Raw genomic sequence first — 25,886 nt, 5'->3', positions numbered from 1 at the left:
GCTTTTTTTTGGTTGCTGTTGTTTTTTAACCTAAAAACCTAGTTCAACTCTTAGTGACACACACACACACACACACACACACACACACACACACACATACATACACACACACTTTGATACAAATACAACTTGAATGAACACAAATAATGAGCTCTACCATGGAAGGTGACAGTAGAGTAGTATTCATTTTTTGTGACTGCATCAACAGTTGAATTCTAATACTATCATAATTTAAATTAACTTCAGTTAAAAGCTAAGTATCATGTTCAACAGAATTACGAGGAACAGATGGACTACAACCAAACTAAATATAAACAGAAGAAAGATTAATTTCTATTTTTCCCAAGCTGTGAATTCTTGAAAGGACTCTAAAATGAGTACAACAAAAGGTATCCATTCATTCAGTCATCAACATTCAATTCTGTTGTTAAATACAATGAAAACACATCTATTTAACACCTGAATCTGGTAATACTTGACATTTTCCTTATTGACTCAACCCAATAAATTTTGAGTTGCTGATCTCTGAGCATTAAGGTTCTGTCATTGTTCGATTAGAGACAATCATGCTGTGTGGCCAGTGGTGAAATCCTTGAACAGCGCAAGACAGACCAGAGTGAAAACATTTGTCAAGAATATTTTCAGTAATCAAGAACAAAAGGTGGAGGTTCAAAGACATTCAGATATCTTCTCCATCCATAAATGATGTGTTAGCCATGTTATTCTCATGACCCGCCAGGCAGTTTCTGGAAACCAAACTCTTTGGGCTGAAGGTCTGAGAGGAAGTGCATGCTATGCAATTATTAGTCCATCAAGAAAGAGGTTTGCGCTATTCTTATGTAATTTTGCTGTCTCTTAAACTTTATTTTTTTCCTTAAGGATATGACTTCTCTCAACACATTCAATTTTGATCAATAGAAACAATGTAAGGACTAACAGACTACCTTCTGTGGGGGGGGGGGGTGAGAGCAGGGAAGAGAGATTAGGGGGGAAAATTGTAAAATTCAAAAGAAATTTTAAAAAGAAATTTAAAAAAGAAACAGGTTTGGATTAACCAAACTGCTGCAGTCCAACATTGCTGAAATGTCATGGCCCCTTGGATGGCATGAACCACTATTTTGTCTCCAGACAAAATATTGGTTCTTTCCCTGGAACTTCTGGAGTACCAAGGTTTCTTGCTGATGCAGAAGGGGAAAATAGTACTCAAGGACCAAGAATTCTTGCAGAAACCAGACCATTCCCAAAAGTCCTTTTTCCTATCAAGTCAGGCCATGGGGGAACAGGTCTGGTAAAGGCAAATGAGAAGATGTCATTGCACAATACACACCTCACGGTAATAAACAATATGCAAGTCAGGTCACCATTAATCTGGCTGGCAAGATCTTCTTCAAAATTTAAGGACAATGAAAATCACCCTTGCTATATGACCTACCTAAAACCTTCCTTCCTGATAATAGTTTCCACGGGAAGACACAGTAGAGAGACTTTATCTACTCAACTGACCTTACCTTAAGAGATTTACTATTCTGCAGGTCTACCAGCATGTCAAGGAGGGCTTCCGATGTCAAATAAAATGGCAACACAAATGTGCATAAGATAGCATCCTTGCTGACAGGAAATCCTTTGGAAGAAATATTTGCCTGTTGAAGGAGCATCTGCACTTCCAAGGCATAGCTCCAGAGAAGTCGGGAGGCATTCTGAAGTAAGGTCCAGTATCCACCACGATGAGCAAAAACCTAGAACAGATGCAATATGCAACATAGACTCAATTTTCAGAAGATATATATGTGTGTGGAAAAACATATTTCTTCACTGAGTTATTAAAATACACGTGCTCTTTTAGAGATTGTCAGTAACATTTCATTCTTTAATCTAGCTAATATGAAATCAAAAGGGCATTCCTTAAAAATGTAAAGTATCTATATGAAATAAAAAGACTTTCAAAGAAATTATTTCTAAAGTATACCTAATATGGATCTAATGAATGTCTCGGTATAATGCAAAACTACTATTGAAGCAATGCTAAGATACTAAAATATGTTTAATAAGCAATAATTTTTTAGGCACCATAGTCAAAATGTAAAGCCTACATTAAAAAAATGTCCGACATCAAGATCAAATAAGAATCAGGTTGAGGAAAGCTATACATATGTGTAAATATAAATTCTCTTATTGAAAATACTGGTATAAATTCTTAAGGTACCACCTCACATCCATCAGATAGGCAAAAATAACAGAAAAGGAAAATAAATGTTGGAGGAGATGTAGAAAAATGTGAACCCTAATTCACTAATGCTAGAGGTAGATCATTGGACAATGTACTAGGTCTGCAATCAGAAAGACTTAAGTTCAAATCTAGCCTCAGTCACTAGTTATATGACCTTGGGCAAAACACTTAGCATCTGTTTGCCTTAACCCATGGATGAGGAGATGACAAACCACTCTGGCATCTTTGCCAAGAAAACCCCATGGACAGCTTTAGCATGCTATGGTCCACGGGGTCACACAACTGAACAACTGACCAACATCAACAATGCATTGTTGGTGGATTGGGAATTGATCCAACCATTCTGGAGAGCAATTTGTAACTATGCCAAAAGGCTTATAGAACTAGGCATCCCTTTTGACCTAGAAATACCATTGCTAAATCTCAAAGAGATCAAAGAAAAAGAGAAAGAACACACAAAAACAAAAAAAAAGCAATTCTTTTTGATGTGGCAAAAAACTGGAAAGAGAGAGAAGGCGCATCAGTTAAGGGATGGTTAAAGAAGTTGGGAATATGGTTATGATGGAATACTATTATTCTATAAGAAATGAGAAGCAGAATGCTTACAGAAAAACCTGGGAAATTTTGTATGAGCTGATATAACATGAAGTGAGCAGAACCAGGAGAACATTGTTCACATAGCAAGATCAATAGTGAATGATGATCAACTGTGATTGACTTAGCTATTCTCAACAATACAAAGATCTAAAATAATTCTGAAGGACTCATTATAATGCTATTCTGTTCCAGAAAAAAATAAAACAACTGATGACTCATAAATGCAGATCAAAGAATACTTTGGGGGGGGGGATAAATGTTGCAATTAGGTCTGTGTTTTCTTTCAGAACTTGACTAATATATAATAAGTTTTATATGACTGCACCTATATAATCTATATTAAATTGCTTTCAAAGAAAGGGAAGGAGTAAGGGGAAAATGAAATTCAAAGTTTTAAAAATGAATTTTTAAAATTATTTTTTAAATAATAAGAAAAATATATTTTAAAATGTTAGAAGTAGTGTGCCACACTGGAAAAATGGCTGGGTCTGGAGTCAGATGATCATAGGTCATTTATTGCCACCCTTATTTTGAACCAGTCACTTAATCCTCAATATAGTTGTCATAAATTAGGGTGAGTTTTCTTGTTTAAGAACCTAAAGCCTCTGTCAGCAAGGATACAAGTTTGCTGGGAGAGAGAACCCAACTCTTTGGTTCCTGAGGATTTGGTGTCTGGAATGGAGAATCTCCTGATGGGAATTCACAAGCCTCCAAGTCAAGACCTAATGTGCAAAACTGGAGAACTTTCTACTGATCCTTAGACAAGAGAACCTACTCTTTCTAAATGAGCTGGAGAAGAGCACCATAATTTATCTATTGAGACTTTCAACTGAGCCTGAAAATATACACCTGGAAAAGCTTCCAGAGAAGCATCAGTCAAAAGCACTTGGTAGAACAACATACAGCATAGGACAAATGTACTTCTGGGGTCCTGAAGTCCTATGGCCACAAACATTTGCTGCATATATATTTCTTAAGTGAGACCCTGACATTCTTAAGTGGAACCCTGTCATCAAATGAAGGTACTTTAAAGAAAAAAAACAAGCTTCTCCTCATCTCCAAAATAGGGATGTCGGCCTCAATGACTTCCTAAAATCCTTTCAAGTCAATGTCTATGATCCTAGGGATTCCGTCCCAGGAGTCTCCCACCCTGAGGAAATCACATGGATAGTTCAATAATGAAGATGGTGACATTGCTGATGACATAAGTTTATAAAGGTTGTTCTTCACACCCATCAGATTGGCTAAGGTGACAAAAAGGGAAAAACGAGGCTGTGGGAGGATTGGGACATTGATGCATTGATGGTGGAGTTGTGAACAGATCCAACCTTTCTGGAGAACAATCTAGAACTATGCCCAAAGAGCAATAAAACTAATCATATCCTTTTACCCTGTAATACCAATGCTAGACCTAGATCCAAAAGAAATCATAAAAAATGGGAAAAATCCCACATGTTCCAAAATATTCATAGCAGCTCTTTTTGTAGTGATGGAAATTGAGGAAATTCTTAAATAAAAATGGCACCCAAAAGTTAATAGAGATTGAAAGAAATACTTTCTGTAATAAACATCAATATAAAGAAACTGAACCTCAATTTCTTCTGTCACACAAGGTAGCTGCTCTCAGGGTTCAGAACAATGATTCTATAAAATCTATAGTCCATAGAGTAGACAATTCTACGTAATAGGGATGACCTATTTAATTTACAGATCTGTGAACTTATCCTTTGGGTATGGAGAAGTGACATACTATGGCATAAAGGATGTACGTTTGGTGTCCAACTATTAGCCCTATTATTCACTTCCTATAAAATGCTGAGTCTTACCCTTTCCAGGCTTCATTTCCCCAAGTATAAAATGAGCAGGGTAGATAGCCTGTTCAATTCTATAAGATACTGTTAAGATTTTCCCCCTGTTGTTAAGCCTCTTTCCAAGAAATACATGTATCCCTAACAAACCTGCTTAGGATTCAAATTTTCATAAATATGAGTTCAACGCATTAGGGTCTACATAAGAAAAACCTATCCTTGAGGAGATAAGGGAGAGAAGTGCAGCCATGTCACCCAGCATAATGCCTTATATAAAATTACTGACAGATCACTCAGCCCAAATTTTCAACTGAGAAGCTGAAAGTGCAAAAAGTTACTTGCCCCAGATCAGAGTTAATTTCTCTAATTGATTCTTCAGATTCATGGTCCCAAGAAAGAATAATCAGAAAAGGAATGGAGACCATGTCATATAATATTTGATGGAACTAAAGTTTGGCCCAAAAAAAGAAGGTCCAGAAGATTATATTAGTTATTTCTAAGAATTACCATGTGGAAGGGAGATCTAAATTGTTTTTCTTAGCTCTGAGGGTCATAACCAGGAAGGTAAATGAGAATTAGATGATTAGATTCTTGCTTTATAAAAGAAAAGACGTCCTAATAACTAGAGCTCAGCACAAATGAAGGATTACTTCAGAAGGTAATGAATTCCCTAGGATGCTATTATTCAAGTGGGATCTGATTTTATTCATTATAGGTATTACCTCCATCAATGCAGATGGACTAGGCAACTGAGCCTACTGACTGTCCCTCCTTCTTGGGATGTGAAAAGGTCATCTCTTCTTCCTTCTCCTGTCAGAAACTGTTCTAGTGACATCTTTCACAGTCCTCCCCTGTAATTCTTCCTTTGTTCCAAGTTTCAGCCTGCTCACCTATCCACTATATACTTTTCTACTGCCTATTGAGTGGTTCTCAATTTCATTTCTATACAGACTACAGTATTCCATGACTGGAAGCTACACAGCATCACTGGAAATTCATATATGATCCCAAATGCAATAGACCACTCTCCACTTCCTCCTCCTGTTCATTTTCGGCTCATGTCACTCTCTGTTCACTGAGTCCATCTGAAACGTTGAATAAGCTCTCTAGGTCTAGAAACTCTGTTTTTCTCTTTTCTTCCACTACTTTTGTTATCATCACTATAGAAGGTCAATGCCATATTGTTCTTCTTACCTATAGCCATGGCCTATCAATTCATTACCTACTGGTCAACCCAATGGTCAAGAACCTCTCCACACTTGGTTAAGCTAGTCTACTGAGGGTACACTTAATTTATCATCAGACACATATGAAAATCTTTCCTTGCCCGGTCAAATCTGATAGAGAAGGAAATCCATTGGCAGAGCTTTTGTACTTGCCATGACATGGTCATCCCTAAGTCAGACCCCAAAACCTTGGGATCAGAGGCCTAGGTGACAGCAGCTGTTAGAAAGGATGGTGACAGAGATCGAGGTATTGATATAACATGATGGAGTCTAACAAAAGCAGGACTCCTGCTAAACACCCCAAAATATTTTAGAGCTACCAACAAAATTCCAGACCTATGTGATTTCTAGTAGACAATGAAAAAAAAGAATGCTTTTTCCCAGATATATTGTGTATGCACATGGGGTTCTGCCTCTATTTGTAATCTATATGCTACCTGGGCAACTCAGTTCAAATTTGGTGATAGGATCAAAGATCTGGGACTAGATCTTAGAATTCAACTGCCCCATTTTACAAATGAGAAAACAGATTGAGGGATTCCTAGGATTATTGATATAGAGTTTAAGGGCATCTTAGGTTCCTTCAAGTCCAATTCCATCATTTTATAGAAAAGGAAATTGAAGAACAGAGAAGTTAAGTGATTTACCCATGGTCAGATAGCTAGCAAGAGTCTGAATCAGAATTGGAACCCAAGTCTTCCTAACTTCAAGTCCAGTGTCCTATATGTTTGTTCATTGACTATGATGAATCTATGATTAAGTGACTTTGCCCAGGTTCATACATCTACTAGAGCTCAAGTCTAGCCCCCTAACCATATTAGAGGTGAGGGGATGAATGATTTCCAAAAACATGAAAAAGATCTAAACAAATTTAGAACATCTTTATTCCAATGCTCTTATCAAAGAAAATGCTTGATTAATTAGTAAATGAAAAACATGAAAAAGTGTTGAGCAACACTTGTTTCATCTTTATTCCAATGCTCTTATCAAAGAAACTATTTAATTGGTAAATAAGATAATGGGATTTGCTACATTACCACGGCTCTTCTGCAATACGAAAAGGTTCTAATAAAATGTTCCAAGATTCCAAGATTTGCCATTCGATCTTTACCACTACTTTCTCCGTCAGATGAGGCCTGCACTTTGGAGCTTTCTCCTTCACTCACTTTGGAGCTGGTATAAGAAAATTCATCAATATCTATAGATAAAATAAACAAACAAACAAAAGGATCAATATTAAACTGCTCATTATGTTCCCTGAAGCATTCAGATTCAATACTGTACCATAATTAAAGCTAAAAATGCCTACTACGGTAAAGTAAATCATGGCACATTGGTGAGGTTTTTTTTTTCCCTCAAACCATACATACATCAGTGTTTTTTCCAGCTTATTCCAATTTCAGTTCCATTTTTTAAAATGCATTTATTCATTTGCCAGTTGTTTTATTGGGTACATATTAAGTGCAAGCCTGTGCTGTGCTAAGTGTGGGTTACAAAAATACCCAAGAGAAGGACCCTAGCCTCAGAGATTTTACAGTTTATCAGGGAAATGAATGAAAAGGTCCTTAAAAAACAACATTTGGGGTTCTTTTCCTGAGATTAAAATCTAGGGCACATTGCCCCCCCCAACACCATATAACATGTCACCTGAAAGCCCAAAGAGGAGGAAATTTTTCTTCTGTGGCTCTTCTAGAGTCACAGTGGCAATGGGCTTTAGATACATTTCAAAGAAACAATGAATGATTCATATGACAGGGATGGGTTTTGTGGTTGATGGAGGTGCCCAGAAAGTCCAGGCTCAAAAGGGGCACAAAGAAGCCTCAGGGACTCCCATGGAGGAATGTTTAATATCTTCTAGCATTAGTCAACAAATATTTGTAATGGACCTCACCTGGGATAAGGACACTTGGGAGCATACAAAATTCCAGTAATCTAAACTCAGTGAAAGTGTATTAGAGAAAAATTAATTTAAAAAAATTTTAAAAAGAAAGTATACTAGAAAGATTTAGACTTTCAGATAAGGTTGCGACAACTTGGGACACTGAAGAGTTTGTAACGTGATTCCTAAATGGTGGAGAATGTGCTGATGTCATGAATCTACCTAATGAGTATAAGGACACAAGGGCAGAGGACACCACCCAGAAGACACTTTGAACTCTGTAGGCATATAGGGGAGGTGGGCTACTCAACCTGTCCCTGATTTCTAGCTTACCTCTCTAGAGACTATATTTTAGGGGACATGAAACCCTTCTGTGTTCTGACCTGAGCTCTCATCTTGCTCTCAGCTAAAGATCATATTCACATTCATATATTCTTAAGCATATTCTAATCTGTGTAATTTGTATTTGCTATTTTGCTTGGATAATTGGGTGCATTCTGCTATTTACCTTACAGTTTTTCTACTACCTGCATTGGAATAGCCCAGGAATCAGCTTCAAGCTATCCATCTATGCTATTCATTAGTGGCATCCATATCGACACTTGTGCCCAATGTGGGAATACACTATAAGGCAACCATACCCATACTTTCATAGACTGATGACTGGGTAGGGATTAAACAAGCAATTCAAGTAAAAAAAATGCTTTCAGAGTTTTGGTAACCAGGGAAAATGTTCCAGTGATGACTTGGTTGGGTATTGAAAAATGGATATAATTTGTTTAGATTGAATGGATGGTAAACTGCATTCTCCACACAGTAAAAGGCAGCATGAACAGAGATACAGGGGCTGGAAGGCATGCACCATATTCTGGGGACAAGGAGTAGAATTTGGTGAGGATCCCAGTCTCCCTTTGCACCCCAAGGAGGGGTTCTTTGCTCTTCCCTCAAAACGTTGTGTCGAAGCACAAAGAAGATTTCCCCTACGGATTAGCCTGGTCTCTGAGCTGGATATTAGATAACGAGGCTCATTGACAAGATCTAACTGGGCTCAGTTTTCATAACAAGCTCTGAAAGAGAGAAGTTTTAAGGCAATTGGAGCTCTGTGCATTATGGTCCCTATGTAGAAACCAGACATTTGCAAATGGGCTTGGCATCTCTGAAAATAAAATGAAGAGAATGAAGGTGGAGATCCCACTGCATAACTGGGGGGAAAAAAATCTAATTAAAAAGTGGGAATACATATTGTGACATGACTAAAGTATAAAAGCACAGGGTGTAAATAAATAAAAGTTAAGAATTAATTGTTTTTAAAACCTTCACTCCTCCCCCAAAAAAAATACACCAAGAGGTTCACTTATGACTATATATACCATATCTGATACTGTATAGTATAACCATATGTAAGATGCTATTTCCAACACAAAAGAGCAGCCATTTCTGGGCTCAAAGTCCCCAAGGTCTAACCTGAGCATGCCAGAAAGGAGAAGGGATGACTGTGAAGGGACCAGAGGATGAGCCAGCTTTCACAGTCCTGAGGATTCCAAGCTCCTTAGCCGGTAGGGTGTGGCCACCAGGAGGAGCATGGAACCACAGCTCTGAGATGCTTTGCCAGAGGGTGGGCTTGCTCATAGAGCACAGGTGCAAAAGGCTGAAAGTACCCCAATAATTCACTACCCTCCCCAACCCTGGCACCCAAGTGGGTTAAGACCTCCCCACTCCAGGTTGACTCTCAGACCAAGGCTAGCTCTCCACCATGACAGAATCCTGGGTCACTGCTGTAGGTCAAAAGACCTGAACCACACTGGCAGTGGTGTGCTGTGGCTCCAAGAGCCATGCCTACTCCAAATCTAACACAGACCTTCTTGGCATCCATGCCCCTGTTCTTCCTTGTCCTCACATTCCCACTACCTTCCTTCTTTGGTTTACTCATGAAGCTTTCCCCAGTCCATCCTGTCTTTGGGAGGGTGGAGAGACATCTGGGATCTGATTCCCATTCCAGACCCCACCATCTTGCTAAGAGGTCTGCTAATTCAGGACCAGGCCCCAAACAATGTACCTAATGTCAATCCTACTAACAACAAACCATTAGGGGATAAATGAGGTTGAATTAAAAAAAGAAAAATGTTGGGCAATCCCAAAGAATGCTATCATTTCATCTACCTGAGAAGTTGGTCTTTCTTATTTTGTTTGAGAGAAGAAATTCAAGCATTGCTTTGTAATTTTCTGTATTCACGTTTTCCTCCTCTAACAATGTCCCAGAATTGTAGACTGTGAACATATCGGGATCCAAACTTCGGAAGCTGGAGAGATGAAAAGAACAGCCTTAAAAATCAGCAGAAGCTAGAGGGGAAGGTGGCCTCTGCCTAATTAATTGGAGAAAATGAATACTGAATAGCCAGAAGAAACCTTCCCCAATACCTAAACCAATGGTGAATTTGGTAAGTACCCTGATGAAGATATGGAGAAGGAACAGGGTTTAAAAGATGGAGAAACACTTAGGAGATGGTTGAACTATACATTTGTCTTCAAAACAAAAATACTGGAACAGTGACTAGATAAGGCAGGCAAAAATATTCACTATACAGACCACAATGCCAGTGTTTCAGTTCCATACAGCAAAAGCCCTGAGCACATATTAAATATCAGCACAGATAATGAAACAGAGAAATTCTGAAGGAAGTCATTCCAGCCTTGGAAGAGTACAGTGTTATAACAAAGCAACTTTTACTGCAAGTTTAAGAATCTTGATTCACCAGAGTCTGGCAGGAGGAATTATTGGGATCAAAGGTCCTAAAATCAAAGAACTTTAGGACAACACTCAGACAACTATCAAGTTTGTCCAGGAATGCTATATCCTCACTCCACAAGTAGTTGTTCTTATTGATGGAAAGCCCAATAGGGTTGTGAAATGCACAGTAATCATCTTGGATCTTCTGAGTTTCCCCTCAAAGGACATGCACAACCCTACGATCACAATTTCTATGATGAACCTTATAACTCTGGTGGTTTTACAATGATGTATGATGATTGATGAGGATGCTCAGTAGGATTTCTCATGTGGGGAAGAGGAGGCTTTGACAGAATGCTCCCCATGGTTGTAGTGGCATCCTACATCCCCATCTAGAAGAGATTGTAGGAGAACCCTTACCACCTCCTCCTGGATGTGGTAGCAGGGGTCATAGCAGAGTCCAAAATCTTTCTCTTTCTGCACCACCACCATGACCACCTACAGGAGGAAATCTTATGGTTTATGGTCAAAGAGGAAGACCCAATGACTGTTATAATGGCATGGCTGGTTTTAGTGTTGATGAAATAAATACATGGAGACTTTCTGAATGGCAACCTCAGGTTGAACACCATGAATTTACAGGGGGTACTAGATATGATTATTTCTAAGCAAGGGGCCATGGCTCATATGGTGATCTTGGCAGACCTATTATTACAACCTAATAACTATTCTCAAAGATTTGGCTAGATCTATTATCAGGAAATACATCACAAATCTGAGGCATCAATCAAAACTGATGAACCTTTGGAAGGATCTAATTATCAAATTATTACCAGTACAGGAACACAGGACCAGATACATAGTACACGGTATTTATTGCAAAACAATGTGAATCATTATAGTTTTTCTAAGATCAGTGAAGAGCTGAAAGAGTCTAGCATCTTTCTTTTTAAATCTGCTTCTGTTTAAGAAAAAAACAACATTTTTCTACTTCATGGGTATCCTACATTTGAAGTATATTGAAACTTTTATTTCATCAGATGTAATGGTTTAGTTCCCAACCAACTGGGTAACATGAAGGGAAGGGAAGGAAACTAACACTGAAACTTTGAAGCAGCAATAGAGAAAGAGTGAATTTTATTTTTGTTCATTGTTGGTGGTTAAAACAATAATAATAACTTTTTCCTCCCTGTAACTATTGTGAACATCTTGCCATGTGTAATTTTTTTTGGCAGGGAATGGGGTGAGACAGGGGAGAAAAAGGTGTCTCTAGCATCCACTCAGAGCAGTGTGCAGAATGTAAGATTCTTTTGTAAGAAATGTTTAAGATTTTTAAAATAAATTTAGTGAACCTAAAAAAGTCAGCAGAAGTCAAATGCAATGAAATCTTGTCAAAGATAAGTCTACTTTCATTTTAAAAATGTCCACAAGTTGCAATGAAGGAGATTCAAAAACCAAAATAGCAAGCAATGATTTTGGCTAATTAACAAATGTAACTGCAAATTTGGGGGAGAGTGATCTATAAAGGAATTGTCCTCTTGTGATAGTCTTATTGCTCTTATAATTATTGGTTTTTATTTCATCTTAGCACATCCTAGATAGCTGCTCTGTCATGGTAAAGGGTCTTATGTAGCTCAATATAGGGTTACCAAGTCAAAGTAGGGAGTTCTATCCAAAGATTATTCATTGGAGAAGGAGATCCCAATATCTTTGCCAAGAAAATTCCATGGACACAGAATTAAAAATGATAAAAAAATGACACTGGAAGAAGATCCCCTTGGGTCAGAAAAGTATCCAAAAATGCTACTGGAGAAGAGCAGAGGAAACTACAAATGACAGAGGAAACTACAGTATTAACGACATGGCTAGGCCAAAGTCAAAAGGAAACTCAGCTAGAGATATATCTGGTGACAAAAGAAAAACTGATTTCTGTAAAGATCAATATTTCATGGGAACCTAAAATGCAAGATTTAGGAATCAAAGTAAGTTGAATGTGATCAAACTAGAGATGGAAATTTAAACATTGATATTTTTGGTGTCAGGAAACTTAAATGAAGTCAATTCAGGTCATCACAGCATATATTTACTGTGGGTAAGAATCCCTTACAAGAAATGAAGTAGCTCTCATAGTCAATCAAAAGGATGAGAACAGCCGTACTGGAATATAATCTCAAAAATGACTGAATGGTATCTGTTCAAATCCAAGGCAAACCATTCAACATCACAGTAATACAACTCTCAGCTCCAACCACTGATGCCACAGAGGCCAATGTTTATCAGTTCTATGAATCCCTATGACATCTTCTAGAAATGACACTAAAAACAAAGATGCCACATTCATTATAGGAGATTGAATACTAAAGTAGGAAACCAAAAGATAATTAGAATACCAGACAAGTTTTGCAGGTGCACAAAATGATGCAGGGCATGAAATAGTCGAGTTTTATTAAGATAACATAGCAAACACTCGTTTTTAATACCCCCAAAGGTGACTCTACATATGGACTTCTCCATATCAAAATCAGATGGATTATACTTTGTAATCAAAGGTGAAGCATCCTTAAAACAAAACCTGTGGAGCAAACTGTGGCTCAGATCATGAGTTTCTTATGGCAAAATTCAGATTTAAACTGAGAGTAGGGAAAACTATCAGACCATATAATTATGTACTAACTAACATCCTTTAAGAATATGAAATTAAGATTTAAGGAATAAGCTCTAATAGTCCCTGAAGAATCATGGACACAGGTATGCAGTATTGTTTGGGAAGCAGCAACCAAAAAAATTCAAGGAAAAAAGAAGAGCAAGAAAGCCAAATGGCTAAAATTGAGGAAAGAAGGAAAACAAAAGGGAAAGATATATTCAAACAGAATGCAGAGAAGAGCAAGGAGAGATAAGAAGGTTTTCCTAAATGAAAAAGCAAAGAAATAGAAGAAAATAAATGGAAGAGGGAAAATGAGATCTCTTGCTATTAAGGAAATGTTTCATTCAAAAATGGGCATGATAAAAGTTAAAACTAGTAGAGACTTAAAAGAACTAGAAGAAATTAAGAATATACAGAACCATACAAGGAAGATTTCAACATCACCAACCATGATGGTAGGGTTACTGATCTAGAGTCAGACATGAGGAGAGTTAAGTCAAAGCCTTAGGAAGTCTTGCTATTTATAAGACTAAGGGAGAGGATGTTATTCAAAATGAGTTATTTAAAATCTAAAAGATAGTGCTGTTAAACTAGGACATATAAAATGCGAGCAAACTTGGAAAGCTCAACAGTGACCAATGGATTGGAAAAGATTGGTTTGCGTCCCAATCCTAAAGAAGGGCGATGTCAACGAATGTTCAAATTACTAAACAACTGCACTCATTTTACCTGTCAGAAAGAATAAGTTTAAGATTCTGCAAGCTAAGTTTCAACAAAATGTGACCTAAGAATTACCAGAAGTGCAGGTTGGTTTTCAAAGAGTCAGGGGAACTAGAAACTAAATTGCCAACATTCATTAAATTATGGAAAAAGCAAGCAAATTTAAAAAAAAAACACTCTACTTTGGCTCCATTAACAAACTAAAGCCTTTGTATGGGTCACAACAAAATGTGACAAGTCCTCAAAAGAGGGGAGAACAAGATCAACTTACTTGTCTCCTAAGGAACCTGTACACAGACCAAGAAGCAATAGTTGGAACTGAAAATGGAACAACTAATTGGTTTTAGATTGGGAAAGATGAACAACAAAGTTATATATTGTCACCTTATTTATTTAGCTTGTCCACAGAGTATATCAGGCAAAATGCCAAGCTGGATGAATCAAAAGTCAGAAACAAAGTTGCCTGGAAAAATATCCACAATCCCAGATATGCAGATGCTGCTACTCTTGATGGCAAAAGTGAAGGGGGGGGCAGCTAGGTGGCACAGTGGATAAAGCACTGGCAGTGGAGTCAGGAGTACCTGCGTTCAAATCCGGTCTCAAACACTTAATAATTACCTAGCTGTGTGGCCTTGGGCAAGCCACTTAACCCCATTTGCCTTGCAAAAACCTAAAAAAAGTGAAGGAGAATTAAGAAACCTTTTGATGAAGATTGAAAGAAGAGAGTGTGAAAGCTGGCTTGAAACTCAATATCAAAAACAAAGTAACCAATATCATGGCAACTGGTCCCATTTCTTCCTGGGAGAGAGAGAGAGAGAGAGAGAGAGAGAGAGAGAGAGAGAGAAGTAATGTCAGATTTTAGATTCTTGGGCTTTATCAACGATCACTGAAGATGACAACTGCACCATGAAATTAAAAGACACTTGCTCTTTGCAAGGAAAGTTATGGCAAATCTGGACAGCACATAAAAAAACAAAGATATCACCTTGCCAACAAAGCTCTGTATAGTCAAAGCTAGATTTTTTCCAGTAGTAATGCATGGCTAAGAGACTAATAGGAAAGCTTATTGCCATTGAATTGATGCTTTTGAATTCTGATGCTGGAGGAGACTTTTGAAAATCCCTTGGACAGCAAGATCAAATCAGTAAATACTTAAAGAAATTTATTCAATTACTCATGGAAGGTCAAATACTGAAACCTAAATACTTTGGACACATAATGAGAAGACAAGACTCATTGAAAAAGGCCCAAATATTGGAAAAGATTGAAGGCAAGAGGAAAAGGGAATGGCAGATAATAAGATGGAGAGATGGTATTGTAGAAGCAAGAAACATGAGCTTAGGCAGACTTTGATAGATAGTGGAGGATAGAAGGTCCTAGGATGCTGTGGTCCATGGGGTCACAAAGAATCAGACCTAACCGAACAACTGAACACCAACAACAACAAAATTTCACATTAGAGGCTGGTCCTGAGCACATGGGATCTTAGCTCCAAAAGGTCTTTCAAGAGGGTTCAAATAGAGAGAATAGGGAATGGCTAGGTGGGACAGTGGATAGAGCACCGGCCCTGGAGTCAGGAGTGCCTGAGTTCAAATCCAGCATCAGACACTTAATAATTACCTAGCTGTGTGGCCTTGGGCAAGCCACTTAACCCCAATTGCCATGCAAAAATAAAAAGAAGAAGAACAAATAGAGAGAATAGGGCTCAAATGTTATGGCCAAGTAGGGACATATGAAGTTCAGTTTATTGTTTGGAAGCCTAGGAGTCATTTCTTTGCATTGCTGCCTGTACCTGTTTTACAAGTCATTTTACATGGAAAATACTCATACCTTGTCGCAATTTGTGAATTACAAACTTTAATCTTCTTCCGCTCTGCAAGTTTGGTTTTGAACATATTGAAATGAGAAGTTGCCAAATATATATTCATCTGAGATCTCCAGGATAACTCCTCAATACATATTTGGTGCCACTTTTTTCTTTTTAAATGGCGAAATGCTTTTGGGCCCAAGAGGTTTGACAGGACTTTCAAAGGATTTTTTGTAGTGTCAGTTTTTTTATATCTGGAAGAAGAAAGAAGAAACAGGAAGAAACAGAACATAAAAATTATGTAAATGCCAGATGAAAGAAAAATAATATTTTATACAAAATACATCCAAAAATTCCTATTCTGGCTTGATGGTATTTAAATTCTTTGACCTTTTCCTTGGGACCAAAGTGTAGATACTATAAATACCACAAAAACACTAAAAAGCAACAGCTATAATAACAGATTCCATAAAGATGGACATGCAAGATATTGAGAGGCATATCCTATAAAGGCTAAATGACAATTAAATAAATTTTCAAGCATTAACATAAGTATAATTACAAACTTAAATTTAAAAATGTATGAAAAAGATGGGGTTTTTTTAAATTATGGAAAGTCAGTAAAATTAAAAGATGTTTTCAAATAAATAGACAGTAATGAAAAAATTCCTGCTATGGAGAATTTAATAGAAAACCTGAAATAATTAAATAAACTAAACACTTGCTACAGCAGAAAAATAGAATTATGGTCAATCATGGATCATCTGGAGCAAAAAAGAGCTGGAGAAAAACCACTGATCTGGTCAGTTGGAAAACATACAGATTAAGTGATAGATCCAAAGGACAGATGACAAAATGGCAATTACAGAAATGTTGACATCTCAGAAATTTTAGGTAAGTTCAATGAGTTTATTTTGGAATCAATGGAAACTTCCCAAAACTAGCAAAAACAATTTCATATGTGCAAATGAAAAGAATTCAGAAGTTTTCAATGAGAAAGGTTCAACATTCTTAGACATGCTCTAATCAACCTTCATTAGGGGGGAAATTCACTTGACCAGTAGAAAAAGGTTACCTATTAAAAATAAATCACAGTCAAAGAGAACTCCTCAACAAGGGTAGGCGATAATAAGAGAAGCTAAAATATAATTTATTAAAAATAAAGAAGTCATGGTCACAAAAGATTATCTATCCAGAAAAACCTCTGGATGCTAGTAAAGAGATGAACAGGTACCCCAAAAGCAACTCAAATTTTTATGAGTTTGGAGAAAGATGTGGACACTTCAAGCATTTTACAAGACCCAACAAGACTTTAGTTTCTCATTCAGAAAGATATGTAAAATAATTCAGACTTCTCAAAAATGTCAGTTGCTAACAAACTCAATCAATAGTTGAGATCAAACCTCAAAAATCTGTAACTAGCAATTGCTCACATTCAAATACTAAGGACTACAGTAAAAATAAGAAAACCAAAAACAAGAAAAATGTTCTATATCCATTCACTATATTTACTTTCAATAGGAAAAAACTATCAATAATTTATATGCTCAAGTATTGTAGAATCAATACAAAAAACTGAGTCACTGATATAATGGAATAACGGAATGCTATAGAAATGGGAAAAATCGACACAGTTATGAAAAGCCTGGTACCATTAACCAAAAAATGAAAAGGGAAAAAATTATTCTAAATCTAATTTAGACATTAAATATGTATGTAAATATAGAAATTCATAGGTATAATTACTATTAGAATGTTATTATACAGATGAAACTTATAAACTTTATTAAGCATGTGCTGGACATTAGACAATTAATCCCACTAAGGTCCAGTATCAGATATGGGCAGAGATATAGGGTTGGAGATTTCAAGATTGGAGATTTCAACTTACATTCTTTCTACCATAAATGTCAAAGTATCTATCTTTATTTGATACCTGGATAATTAATTCCTATTTAAAATGTTTAATAGCATTTAGATTCTCAGTTAACTAAGGAATCAGAAAGAGCTGTCTACAACAAGTTAGTTTTCACTGACCTGGTGGAAACACTATTGAGGCAGTTCTCCTTGCCCAAACCTGGAAAAGGAATCAACTCCCTGGACATGGATACAAGAGAATCTTGACTTGGGCACTTATCTACGTGGCCCTGACATGTCACTCAATGTCCTTGGGCCTCAGGTTTGTTCATAAGAGTCGAACAAAATGAGATCTCACTCTGTGATCCTTTGAAGCACACAAATAGAATGAGTCCTTCATGAGGTGAGACATCTCAGAAAGACTGATCACAAACCCAAAAGAAATAGCTAGGAAGAGGCCTCAGCCCATCACTATATGCTGACTCACCTGGTCTGGGCCTTGCCTATAGGGCCAGGAAGCCAGCCTAACTGAAAGAGAGACAAGAGGCAGAATGTGCAGGGCAAGTCAAACTACCATCAGACCATCATCTTGGCCACCATGTCCTCTCATTCCCAAAGGAAAGTCTAGGACTCTGAACCCAAGAGCCTTGGAAACAGCTCTCCAGAGCACTGACTCTGTATCCTGGTCCTGAAGTCTTGCCGCCAAGAGGCCTAGGAGAAGGAGACCATCCTAGCCTTTACTCCAAATGCCTATAAGATAAAATATCTTGCTTTTGATCTAGCCCCAAGAGGCATCATCCAAGTCACCCATGGAGCTGAAGCCACAGCTTCTGTAGCACCAGAAAGGGAAGCTCTCATCACCAAATTCCTTGACTCTGTCAAAAGGTTCAACATCAGAAATGAATAGGATATTATGATGGAAATTACAGTCAAAAGGCCATTTCCTTTGCTGCTGCATCTTAAGGAGCATGAGATGACTCCATCTAACTTGTAAGTGAAACCTTCCACAGCTCGTCACCACCATTATAACGTGTGTGCTGGGAAGGACAGATCTGTCTTACTCCTCAGCACTTAGAACATTTGTCCATTTGCATATTTTGCTTTATTCACTAATCTTCATATCTCGGTAAGAAATAGCATTGCTCTTGGCAATCATCTTATAACTATTGCAAGAGCAAAGCTTAAGTCTGTGACCATAAAAATACCAAAATGATGATGTTCTCTCCAGCGTTCCTGTGATGCTATGGTACCTCGATAACATGGTCTCTCAATGAATCCAGACCAACACTGATGTCCTGTCCCCTATTAGCTCAGGTCACTGGTTAAGATGGTTCTGGAAAAGGTAGTGGGAAGGATGTCTTTGCACAGCATTCCCCTGGCTTTAATCAACATAATGTGCATTTGATGTCATGGTCTTCCTTGATTGATTACAATGAACAACAATCATCCTCCTCCTCATCAAAAACCAGCACTGTTATTGTTTGCTTAAATGCTGCCTACAGGATATTAGCCACAGGATGGAGGGGGAAGCCCTACTCTCACAGACTTCCTCTTATTTAGAAAAATCAGCTCCTATCCAACTATGACTAATAGTGGCTTATTCTTTCAAGAAGATACTATGTTGGAAAGAGATTCAGATTTAGATTTCTCTGAATCCCAAGTGCAATATGTTATTTCATTCAAAGAGTAAATATGTTTGTGCAAGAGGTTAAGAAAGAAAAAGGAAGAGGAGGAAGGGAGGAAAGGGTAGAGAGACAGACAGAGAAAAGGAGGAAGAGGAGGGAGAGGAGGAAAATGAACAGGGAGGACACAGACACACGAAGTATATAAGCTTCAACAGTTTTAAACTGCACTAAGACTTTTGGGACACTCATAATGTCGGCTTGAAGTTTTGATGATAATGTTATAGGCACTCTACCAGTACCAATGATCACTAGACCCTGCAACTTTAGTCTTAGAGTTGCCTGGGGCACTGGAGCTAAGTGATTACCAAGGTCACACAATTAGCTGCATCATGCAGAGTTCCAACTTTGAGCTCCTCCTGCTCTTCCTAAATTCAAGACCCAATCCCCTATGTTAGGGACTAAAATCCATCATAATATGGGAAAAGAATTCCATCCATCTCCAAACTGCTGACTGTATAAGAAAGACAAAGAAAGGCCAAAAAGTTACTTTTTAAATTTGATATAAAATATTTTATTGACAAAAATATGCACAATTTAGAGGCTAGAAAAGATCAAACTTAAAAATGTAGATTGAGACTCTTTTTTTTTGTTTTGGTTTTTGCAAGGCAAATGGGGTTAAGTGGCTTGCCTAAGGCCATACAGCTAGGTCATTATTAAGTGTCTGAGGTCGGATTTGAACCCAGGTACTCCTGACTCCAAGGCCGGTGCTTTATCCACTGCGCCACCTAGCCACCCCGATTGAGACTCTTAAAATAAATGCTCTTAAGTCAATAACAATAACGATTTCAAAGTCTGCAAATGAGAAAAACCAATATCCAACAAAACTTCAAAAGGAAAGTGAATCAGGATTTATATGATTCAGAAAATTAAAATAATTTTTAGAAATGAACCTACTTTTCCACATCTGGTGAATCTGAAAGTGATAAGTGCCTGGATAAATAATCTCCCACATTTTCTTTTTTCTTGTTTGTTGGCCTTGGAAGCTGAAATTCTGTGGACTTAGGAGAGGACAATAAGAGTCAATTATCCTTCAGAATAAACAAACTTCAATAGAATGACTTGAGCACATTTCTAAAGCTAATTTCTTACGGGCATCTATAGTCCATTCCCTTTATCATACTACAAAACGGAGATTGATATCATAACTGTTTTCCAAATTTCCTTAGTTGGCAGGTCATATTTTATATTTAGTTATTATTAAATCAAAATGTGTTTCAAAAATACAAAAGTGGAGAGGGGGCAAAGGAGAGGGGAGAGAAAGGAAAAGACGGAAAAAAGGAAAGAAAGGGAGAAAGGAAGGAATTAAGAAGAAAAGAAAGAAGGAAGGAAGGAAAGGGGGGAGAAAGGAAGCAAGAAGGAAGGAAGGAAGATGGAAAGAAGGAAAGAGATATTTAAAACTAAGCTTATTTACCAAGTCAACAAAAGAAACATTGACATATAGTATTGTGCATAATGATAATGTTATACCTACAGGAGTTACAAAAGCATCACTTTAAGAAATGTATTTACCTATTATGAATTTTTAAATAGATTTACTACCTCTCCCCTTTTTATATTGCAAGTTATATTTTAATTTATTTTTAAAAGCAAGATTTATGGTGGAAATATTTTTCTATTGTATCATAAAGTGCTCTGAGGACTAAATAAAAGAGAAAATTGTTTTACAAGTTTTCAGAACTTAAAAATGAGAAACAGAGATTTACCTTATGAATTTCCATAGCAGCTGCCTTGAACTTCTTTGGGTCATTAGTATCAACACTTTCTACAACTATAGCTTTCTTTAATCCAAGCCAGTTTTCAGTCCTCCTAATACACAAATATCAAGTTAGTCATAGATTGAGGAGTTATACTATATATACTATATATATATATAGTATATATATACTATATATACTATACATGTCCTATTGATATATTCTTATATATTAAGGCAAAACAATTGCTCCTAAAGTATTTCTAATTTCTCAGAATTTACAAAGAATTTGACTGGAAGTAAATGATGGGTCTAAAAAAATCCACCATCATTTAATTTTTCCAGGGAGTCTCACTAGAAGTTAAAAAGACCATTCAGTTACTGTAGCCCTGGTTATGCAAATTTAGTGGACTATAGAAAACTACTCAAAAAACAAAGAAAATTATGTATTATTATTATTACTGTATTGTTTGTATTATTACATTATATTATTTATACATATAAACTATAATTATTAGATTGTATGATATATATATATAGGCACAGCATCTAATACATATAAGACATTTAATAAAAGATTACTAATAATAGAAAAAAAAAGAAAAGTCTCTGAATTATTTGTGGCCTCATCTCTCACCTGGGAGAAGAATTTCCTTGTTTTGGTGATCAAACTTTAGTTAGCAAAATCTAAAATTGTAGCCCACTAGAAAAATGCAATGAAAGGTTTATATTCCTCAATGTATTTAAAAGTACCTTTTTAGGAAGTTTTGGACATTATATGACATCTCCACCAAAAAGTGATATTTCTCTTCATTAATACATTTTGTCATAATTTGAACATAGAATTCCAGAAAACGAGGTCTATTCTTGAATTTCATTACTATAGAATAGAAGTCAATACATCATTATAAAACCCTTTTGATGCTCATCAGTTACTTTATGAATTTACTTTTTATTTTAGATTTCTCATTTCACAGAAAACCTACTAGAGTAAATGACTTTGGTAATGCTATCTGTCTGAGATCAAACAAACTCAGTTACTTTCTGTCATTCTGTTTCAGTGAGATCAGCCCACAGAAAAAAGGTCCCTTTAAAAATTTTGCACAATATGATTAGCTGAAATTAGAAATGGATGCCTATCCTTTGAGTCGGTTTGATACTTTTTATTAGAAATTAAGGATTGATGGTGCTAAATATGTTTGAAAGACAATTGGAAGGATAGAGAAAGGCCCAGTTGCTCAAAGTCATTATCAAAATGTGACCCCCATGGAAGTTCTAGCCCTTCTATATAATAAAATCCAGGGATAATCCTGGAATGTTAAGCCCACAAAGTAGTTGATGATAAGGAATCTAAAGGCATTTACCTTCTTTCATGGCACTTCTGAATGTCCAAGTTAAAATTACAGGGTAGAGGAGAAGGGGATCTTCTGCTCCCGTGAGTTCAAGAAAAGGACCTAAATTTTTTTTAAAGAATGATAAACATAAAGTTGAATACTCTAAATAATTCCAAAACAAAGATGGAGTAGTTATTTTTTGAGGTGAGAAGAAAATCACAGATGTCTTCATTTCATATAATGTATAATTTTATATCATAAGAGTTTTAAAGATAAGAGAGCCCAGGGGTGGCTAGGTGGCGTAGAGGGGCGGCTAGGTGGCGTAGTGGAGGGGCGGCTAGGTGGCGTAGTGGATAAAGGCACCGGCCCTGGAGTCAGGAGTACCTGGGTTCAAATCCGGTCTCAGACACTTAATAATTACCTAGCTGTGTGGCCTTGGGCAAGCCACTTAACCCTGTTTGCCTTGCAAAAAAAAAAGCCTAAAAAAAAAAGATAAGAGAGCCCAATGAGTTTTTAGCTATTAAAGTCTATTATTTTCATAACATCAGAAAACCTGTAATTATACCAAGCAAAATGTTATATGGAAAATATAACACTTTGCTCAATATCAGACCCACAAAACATGGAAGTCCCAAAATTATAATAACATCTTCCTCAACATAAATTTGAACATAATGAGGGAGAGGCAAAGTGACCCAAAGAATAGAATATTGGACATGGAGTCAAGGGAACCTGGGGTCAAGTCTTTGCTCTAATATTTACTTGCTAGGTGGCTCTAGGCAAATCACCTACCCTCTCTGATCTTCCATTTCTCCATCTGGGAAAGGAAGATAATATTTGTGGCACTATGTTATTGGGAAGTTCAAATGAGGTGTGTGTAAGGAGCTTTATGTACCTTAAAAGGCTACATAAATGTCAGCTACTATAATTGTAGGAAAAAAATCTAAGATAATTTCATTGTGTGTAATTAGAATTTCTATTTGATTCTTATTGCAATTGTGATTAATTCATATTTCTAGAATACAATTAATTTTTTAAATTTTCTATTTTCAATTAATAAGCAATTTTTCCCTCTTTCTCTCATTTCACCACCCCCATTATAGAAAACAAAGAAAAAGAAACCAAACCTGTAACAAATATACATGATTGCACTTTACAAATTCCTCAGTGGTCATGTTCAAAAATTATATGTCTAATTAAATGCATTATATTTTCAAGATCTTTATTTTCATAAATCAGAGTGATGATTTATACTTCTCTGGGCTCTTTGCTAATTTGTACCAACTCAGAAGTCTTGCTTGAAAAGTACAATGGACAGTAGGGTGTGGGGTCAGAGGGAAGAATTCAAAGCTGTAACTTCATAGTCTAGAGCTATCAGGTTTGGAAGTTCCTTCCACTGATGACCAACAACTCCTATCTGCCTCCCCACCTTAGTCAGGTATCTGGGGCAGTAAGAGTCTGAGTACTTGCTTCTGGTCACAGTCAACAGAACTTAAACTCAAATCTTTTTTCCTTCCTCTAAAGCTAGCTCTCTATATTATCTATCTACTGTGTCACCAAATGTGGGAAGAGAAAAAGAAAAAAGCTGGGAGAGACCTGGGAGAAACAGATCCCTGAGACACCATCTAGACAGGAATAAGAAAAGGCACAGCAGTTGAGTGGATCTAAGAGGTGTAATGTCATTCATGTTCCTCCAAGGTCACATCCCTAAAGCAACTGGACAGCCAATGAGCAAAGGTCCATCCACAACCTTCCCAAGACCAAGTGAGTTCACTAACTACAAATAGCTGGTCCTGTCCCACTCAAATAGCTCAGAAAATTCCTTGTCCTCAGAGTATCGGTTCCATTTCATTCCTTCACACTCTGCTAGGGTCTTTGGGTGCTGTTTAGCAAGTCCACAAGTCTTGCCTAATCAGGAAAAAACAAAACTTTCCTCCCTCCAAAGATGACAGATAGAGTGATGAATATGGAATTAGAACTCTTCTTCCCAGTTTCAAATAAAGCCACAGACACCCACTAGTTGGATGACATTCGGCAAGTCATTTAATCCTGTATACCTCAGTTTCCTCATCTGCAATATGAACTGGAGAAGGAAATAGCAAACCACTCCAGAATCATTGCCAAGAAAACCCCAAATGGGGTCACAGAAAGTCAGATACAACTGAAATGACTGAACAACAAAAATGGTCAGAGTTAGGCTGGGGCCCCTTGCCTATTATTAAATGAGAATAATTCTAACTCAACAGTTCCTTATTCCTCTACACTCCTATTGAAATAAACCACTTATGTACAGTATCATTGTCTACCACCCTTGATGTATTTGATAATGAGGCTCTCTGAATATATATATTCAAAAAGAAAGTGAAGCAGAGGTGCAGAGAATGAAGGAAGGCAAACTACTTTGTTTGGTCAGCCTCAGCAGCTGTGTTTCCATGAGGTTGAGCTGTTCGGTGATTTTGTCCAGCATCACAATCTGAGCCTTCGTCTTCTTCATTTTCTTGAACAGGAAACCCTAGAAGCATACCATCACAGAGTCTCAGAAACATCAGTCACACTCTAGGGCTAAACCTTCTTGCCCCAAAAGAGAAAACCTATTTTCCAAATCTGGTTTTTGTATTTAATATAGAAAGCTATGATGTACATAGCATAACTCAGAGGTTCTCTGATTTTTAGCAATAAGGGAACCCTTGGCTTTAAGCAAAAACTTGGTGGTGTCCTTGCAATAAAATACTTTTAAAATGATTGATAATAACAATAACAAAAATAATGATGATGATGAGGAGGCTGGTTATTTAAAAGTTTAAATTTTTAAATCATTTTTTTCTAAACCTAACAAGATTAGAGATAGAATTTTGCAATCGATTGCATGAAATTAGTGATTTCATGGAGGCATGAGTGTGAGAAGACAGATTACTAATTTCATTTTCTCCTTTAAACACTAATATAATTTAAAAAAAAGTCCCAAAGACAATTGTAAACATGTAGCTAGAGAAATGAAGAGTTGGGTTTTTTAAATTTTCTATCCTATTCATAAATACCTTCTTGTAAATCAAAGAGGTAAGAAAGCTTTGCTTTTCCTGTTTTTCAAAATACTTGATTTTATCCAGTTATCCAAGAATGGTGTGTTATCATAAAAGAAAAAAAATTTTAAAACTCAAATATAGACATTATTTTACACACCCTTTGCCAAAAATGAACCAATCAACTAATGCATTAATCTGTCCCAAAACTTATTTGTGTACTTTTAGTGACTGATTTTAGACAAAGAAGCCAACTTCTCAATCAACGTTGGCCAACTCAATCTATACTTTGTACCAAAAGTACACAAATTTAACAAACTTAATGAGATGGATGCATGTCTGTACTCAACATTATAGCTTTTTTTGTAACAGAAACCTCCTACTACAGCTTGTAAGAATCAGAAGTTGCCAATGTGAAAGAATTGGAGTTCCCAAATTGAATTTCAGAAATTTAGAGTGAAAATGGCTATGCCTAAGATAATTTATAGCCAGTATGCTGTCATTGTTTTCATTAATTCTCCTGAATCCATAGCACTCAAGAACTGAAAGACATAGCCTTTGAGGTCATCTCATTTAATCTCCCATCCCATAAAGGGAACCATTCTTCACCATCCTTGATACAGAAGGCAATTGGATCCTAGATCAAGAGGTAGAAGGGACC

At 36.8% G+C, this 25,886-nt stretch overlaps 1 protein-coding gene and 1 pseudogene across 8 annotated transcripts in view; one reads left to right on the top strand and one right to left on the bottom strand.

Annotated features, from left to right (window-relative positions):
• The window catches only part of CFAP54 (cilia and flagella associated protein 54), a 225,198-nt gene that overhangs the window by 122,314 nt on the left and 76,998 nt on the right, over positions 1-25,886 (bottom strand). For all 8 annotated transcript variants that reach the window (XM_074226630.1, XM_074226635.1, XM_074226629.1 and 5 more), the window contains 9 exons: positions 24,606-24,717; positions 22,236-22,325; positions 21,625-21,751; positions 20,882-20,984; positions 20,073-20,176; positions 15,660-15,890; positions 9,898-10,037; positions 6,896-7,056; positions 1,509-1,736 (listed from right to left, as the gene is read on the bottom strand). In XM_074226630.1, coding sequence (XP_074082731.1) covers positions 1,509-1,736; positions 6,896-7,056; positions 9,898-10,037; positions 15,660-15,890; positions 20,073-20,176; positions 20,882-20,984; positions 21,625-21,751; positions 22,236-22,325; positions 24,606-24,717 — 1,296 coding nt within the window. The remainder of the gene's footprint in view (positions 1-1,508; positions 1,737-6,895; positions 7,057-9,897; positions 10,038-15,659; positions 15,891-20,072; positions 20,177-20,881; positions 20,985-21,624; positions 21,752-22,235; positions 22,326-24,605; positions 24,718-25,886) is intronic.
• On the top strand, positions 10,118-10,861 carry LOC141510891 (heterogeneous nuclear ribonucleoprotein K pseudogene; annotated as a pseudogene).

The sequence above is a fragment of the Macrotis lagotis genome, chromosome 2, assembly GCF_037893015.1.
Source record: "Macrotis lagotis isolate mMagLag1 chromosome 2, bilby.v1.9.chrom.fasta, whole genome shotgun sequence".
Classification (NCBI taxonomy): domain Eukaryota; kingdom Metazoa; phylum Chordata; class Mammalia; order Peramelemorphia; family Peramelidae; genus Macrotis; species Macrotis lagotis.
Note: the sequence above shows the minus strand (reverse complement) of the source record. Positions and strands in the feature narration are given on the sequence as shown.